Consider the following 6000-nt stretch of genomic DNA (forward strand, 5'->3'; position numbering starts at 1 on the left):
TTTCGTTTGATTTACTGCCTTTTTACAATATTTTTCAAATGCTGACAAAATTTGTTTCTCTTAAAGACACAGTAACGTTTTTTATATTTGCTTGTTAACTTGATTTAAAGTGTTTTCCAAGCTTACTAGTCTCATTATTAGTCTGTTCTAACATGTCTGACATAGAGGAAGCTCTGTGTTCATTATGTTTAAAAGCCATGGTGGAACCCCATTTTAGAATGTGTACCAGATGTACTGATTTCATGTTAAACAATAAAGATCATTTTTTTGTCTTTAATAACATTATCACCAGAGGATTCTGTCGAGGGGGAAGTTATGCCGACTAACTCTCCCCACGTGTCAGACCCTTTGACTCCCGCTTTAGGGACTCGCGCTCAAATGGCGCCAAGTGGTTCAAGGGCGCCCATAGCGTTTATTTTATCAGAGGTTTCTGTTGAGGGGGAAGTTATGCCGTCTAACTCTCCCCACGTGTCAGACTCTTCGACTCCCGCTCCAGGGATTCACGCTCAAATGGCGCCTAGTACATCAAGGGCGCTTATAGCGTTTACTTTACAAGACATGGCGAAGGTTATGAATAATACTCTGGAAGCGGTATTAGACTACCTGAAATTAAAGGAAAGCGAGATAGCTCTGGGGATAGATACAGAGCATACAGATGCGTCAAGAACCATGTCTGTTACTGCCTCACTATATGCAGTGGGTCATATTTGTGATTCAGGGGAGATGATTTAACCTGATTCCGATATTTCTATATTTAAAATTTATGCTTAAGATCCTCCACTTGTTGCTCAGTTTTAGCAGTTCTGAATGACTGGTTTACAATTACATTGCTAGAAATTGTGTAGACTGAATAGATACTATACAGTGCCGGTGTGTACTGATGTTTCTTTCAATACCTAAAGAGGTTTACAGAAATTATTAATAAGGAATGGGATAGACCAGGTGTGCCGTTCTCTTCCCCTCCTATTTTTAGAAAACTGTTTCTAACAGATGCCACCACACGGGAACTTATGGCAGACGGTCCCTAAGGTGGAGAGAAGAGTTTCTACTCTAGCTAAGCGTATCACTAGCCCTGTCGAGGACAGTTGTGCTTTTTTAGAAAATGTTTATTCAACAAGGTTTTATCCTGTAGCCCCTTGCATGCATTGCTTTTGTCACTGCTGCTGCAGCGTTCTGGTTGGAGTCTCTGGTTGAGGCTTTACAGGTAGCGACTCCATTGAATGAATACTTGACAAGCTTAGAGCACTTAAGCTAGCCAATTCCTTTTTTTTCTGATGCCTTGTTTTCTTTTGACTAAACTAACGGCTAAGAATTCTGTTTTTACTATGCTGGCGCACACAGCGCTAGGGCTTATATTATGGTCAGCTGTCGTGACTTTAATAAATAAGCTACTTAACTCCATTTCAAGGGGCAGACCCTATTCGGGCCTGGTTTGAAGGAGATTATTACTAATATCACTGGAGGAAAAGGTAATGCCCTTCCTCAGGAACAAAAAAGTCTAATTTTCGAAACTCCAGGACGGTCTGGTGATAACCAGACCTGGAACAAAGATAAGCAGGCCAAGGAGCCTGCTGCTACCTCTAAGACAGCAGGTAGAACGGCTCCCTATCCGGTAACGGACCCTGTAGGGGGCAGACTTTCATCTTTCGCCCAGGTGTGGACGTGAGAGAGAGGCCCAGGATCCCTGGACATTGGAAATTATATCCCAGAGATATCTTCTGGATTTCAGAACTTCCCCCAAAGAAGGGGAGATTTCACCTTTCACAGTTATCTGCAAACCAGATAAAGAAAGAGGCATTCTTACACTGTGTACGAGACCCATCCAGTTCCAGGGGAGGAACAGGGATAGAGTTTTTACTCAAATCTGTTTGTGGTTCCCAAGGAGAGGGAACCTTCAAATCTATTTTCGATTTAAAGATCTTAAACAAATTCCTCAGAATTCCATCATTTAAGTTGGAAACTATTCGTACCATCTTAACTATGATCCAGGAGAGTCACTAGAGGGCTACAATGGATTTGAAGGATGCTTATCCTCACATTACGATGCAGAAAGATTACCATCGGTTTTTCAGGTTGCCTTTTTAAACAGGCATTACCAGTTTTGTAGTTCTTTCCTTTAGGGTTAACTACAGCCCCAAGAATCTTTATAGAGGTTCTGGGGTCGCTTTGGCTGTTCTTAGGCCGCGGGGCATAGAAGTGGCCCCTTATTTAGACGACATCCTGATACAGGCGTCAAACATCCAAGTTGCCAAGTCTCATACGGACGTAGTACTGGCATTTCTGAGATCGCAGGGGTGGAAAAGTGAACAGGAAGAGTTCTCTATCCCCAATCTCAAGGGTTTCCCTCCTAGGGATTCTGATAGATTTTGTAGAAATGAAAATTTACCTGACGGAGTCCAGGTTGTCAAAGTTTCTAAATTTTTGTTGTGTTCTTCATCCATCCGCGCCCTTTGGTGGCTCAGTATATGAATGTAATTGGTTTAATGGTAGTGGCAAGGGACATAGTACCGTTTGCACGCCTTCATTTCAGACCGCTGAAACTATGCAGACTCAGTCAGAGGAACGGGGATTACACAGATTTCTCCTGTTAAATCTGGACCAAGAGAACAGAGATTCTCTTCTCTGGGGACTATCTCGGGTCCATCTGTCCAAGGGTATGACTTTCCGCAGGTCTGATGGGACAATTGTTACAACAGATGCCAGCCTTTTAGGTTGGGATACAGTCTGGAACTCCCTGAAGGCTCAGGGATAGTGGACTCAGGAGGAGACCCTCCTGCTAAGGTATATTCTGGAACTGGGAGCGGTATTCCATGCTCTTCAGACTTGGCCTCAGTTAGCAACTCTGAGGTACATCATTTTTCAGTCGGACAATATCACGACTGTGGCTTACATCATCCATCAAGGGGGAACATAGTTTCCTAGCGATGTTAGCAGTCTTAAAATAATTCTCTGGACAGAGACTCTCTCTTGTCTGTCAGCTATCCATATCCCAGGTGTTGAGAACTATGAGGCAGATTTTCTAAGTCGTCAGACTTTTCATCTGGAGGAGTGAGATTCCCTCCGGAGGTGTTTACACAAGATCAAGCAGGAGAGTGCTTTGGTGTTTTTGGCAGCGCCTGCGTGGCCACGCAGGACCTGGTATACAGATCTGGTGGACATGTCATCCTTTCCACCACGGTCTCTGTTTCTGAGACAGGACCCTCTACCTCAGGGTCTTTTCAACCATCTAAATATAACTAATCTGAGATGGACTGCCTGGAGACTGAACGCTTGATGTTATCAAAGCATGACTTCTCCGAGTCAGTCATTGATACCTTAATACAGGCATGAAATCCTGTCTCTAGGAAAATTAACATAGATATGGTGTAAATATCTTATTGTTATGAATCCAAGGGTTACTCATGGAGTAAATTCGGGATTCCAAGGATATTATCTTTTCTCCACGATGATTTTGAGAAAAGGGTTGTCAGCTAGTTCCTTAAAAGGACAGATTTCTACTCTGTCTATTCTTTTGCACAAGCGTCTGGCAGGTATTCTAGATGTTCAGGTATTGGTCAGGTTTTGGTTAGAACCAAGCCTGTGTTTAAAACTGTTGCTCCGCCATGGAGCTTAAACCTGGTTCTTAGGGTTCTTCAAGGAGTTCCGTTTGAACCTTTTTCATTCCATAGATATCAAACTTTTATCTTGGAAAGTTCCTTTTTGGTAGCTATTCCTCGGCTCGTAGAGTCTCTGAGTTATCTGCGTTACAATGTAATTCTCCTTATCTGGTCCTCCGTACGGATAAGGTGGTCCTGTGTACCAACCTGGGTTTTTACCTAAGGTGGTATCTAACAAGAATATCACTCAAGAAATTGTTATTCCATTCTTGTACCCTTATCCTTCTTCAAAGAAGGAATGTCTATTACACAATTTGGACGTGGTTCGTCCTTTAAAGTTTTACTTACAAGCTACTACAGATCTTCATCAAACATTCACCTTGTTTGTTGTCTATTCTGGTCAGAGGAGAGGTCAAAGACTTCAGCAACCTCTCTGTCTTTTGGTTTTACAAAAAGCACAATTCATTTAGCTTAGGAGACTGCTGGACAGCAGCCTCCTGAAGGGATTACAGCTCATTCTACTAGAGCTATGGTTTTCACTTGGGCCTTTTTTAAAAATGAGGCTTCTGTTGAACAGATTTACAAGACGGAGTCTTGGTCTGCATTTTATACTTTTTCAAATTTAACAAATTTGATTCTTTGCTTCTTCGGAGGCTATTTTTGGGAGAAAGGGTTTTTATAGGCAGCGGTAACTTCCGTTTAAGTACCTGCCTTGTCCCTCCCATCATCCGTGTACTTTAGCTTTGGTATTGGTATCCCATAAGTAATGGATGATCCGTGGACTGGATACACTTAACAAGAGAAAACATAATTTATACTTACCTGATAAATTTATTTCTCTTGTAGTGTATCCAGTCCACGGCCCGCCCTGTCATTTTAAGGCAGGTAATTTTTTCATTTAAACTACAGTCACCACTGCACCCTATGGTTTTTCCTTTTTCTCTGCATGTTTTCGGTCGAATGACTGGATATGGCAGTTAGGGGAGGGGCTATATAGCAACTCTGCTATGGGTGATCTCTTGCAACTTCCTGTTGGGAAGGAGAATATCCCATAAGTAATGGATGATCCGTGGACTGGATACACTACAAGAGAAATAAATTTATCAGGTAAGTATAAATTATGTTATTTATTATTTATGAACCTTCATTATAGGACACACTTGATTAAACATTAATGAGATTTTTCTTTTCTTTTTTTTCCTTTCTTAGATGATTTAGAAGATCTTCAACAGGTAGGTTAAAAGTCTGTTTGTATGAAAATCTACAATAATGCCCAGTCCTTCTCAGGGTTTGATTCTGATTATGGATATTTTATAACTGCATTATGCCTATTAGAAAAACAAGTTTTGGCACTCATATAGTGTTTTAAGTGCAGCTACAGGGAGCTTAAAGGGACAGTCTAGTGAAAATTAAACATTCATGATTCGGATAGAGCATGCAATTTTAAACAACTTTCCAATTTTTTTTATAATCAAATTTGCTTTGTTCTTTTGGTATTCTTTGTTAAAAGCTAAACCTGGGTAGGCTCATGTGCTAATTTCTAAGCCCATGAAGGCCGCCTCTTATCTGAATGCATTTTACAGTTTTTTATATCAAGAGGGTGTTAGTTCATGTGTGCCATATAGATAACGTTGTGCTTACACCCATGGAGAGGGCACTGATTGGCTAAAATGCAAGTCTGTCAATAGAACTGAAAAAGGGGCAGTCTGCAGAGGCTTAAATACAAGGTAATCACAGAGGTAAAAAGTATATTAACATAATGTGTTGGTTATGCAAAACTGGGGAATGGGTAATAAATAAGTTTATCTTTTTAAACAATAAAAATTCTTGAGTAGACTGTCCCTTTAAAAGACCATTATAGTAAAAAAATACATTCTCTAATTCATTAGCGCATATAATTTTAAGACTAACTACTCTGCACTTCTGTTTTTAACACCTGCAAATGAGGTGGTCTGTAGGCACTTATAATAGGCCAATAAAAAGGCCCAAGGACCCCTTGTTTTAAAGTTCAGAAACCTCTCTTTAAAATAAAGCCCATATATAAGTTTTAATAGCCAGATGATCACTGGGGTAACAGTGATTGATCAACAACAATTATATATATATATATATATATATATATATATATATATATATATATATACATACAGGTGGCCCTCGTTTTACAACGGTTCAATTTACACCGTTTCAGAATAACAACCTTTTTTCCCAGTCATGTGACTGCTATTGAAAAGCATTGAGAAGCAGTGCATTTATTAAAATAGCTAGTAGGTGGAGCTGTTCGCTTGTGTTGTAGCAAAGCCAAACAAGCAGAAATTAATCAGTTTAACCAGACCTGAGCTATCGAGCAGATTTCAAAGGAACAAGATCTTCCTGTCTATAAATCAGCCCAGATTGGAATGCA

The 6000-nt window shown here is 40.4% G+C and overlaps 1 protein-coding gene across 1 annotated transcript in view; it reads left to right on the plus strand.

The window, feature by feature from the left end:
- Positions 1–6000, plus strand: part of SNAPC4 (small nuclear RNA activating complex polypeptide 4) — a 221792-nt gene that overhangs the window by 14037 nt on the left and 201755 nt on the right. Inside the window, exon 3 of the mRNA XM_053695908.1 lies at positions 4806–4828. Coding sequence (XP_053551883.1) covers positions 4806–4828 — 23 coding nt within the window. The remainder of the gene's footprint in view (positions 1–4805; positions 4829–6000) is intronic.

This window comes from Bombina bombina, chromosome 12 (assembly GCF_027579735.1).
Source record: "Bombina bombina isolate aBomBom1 chromosome 12, aBomBom1.pri, whole genome shotgun sequence".
In the NCBI taxonomy this organism is placed as follows: Eukaryota; Metazoa; Chordata; class Amphibia; order Anura; family Bombinatoridae; genus Bombina; species Bombina bombina.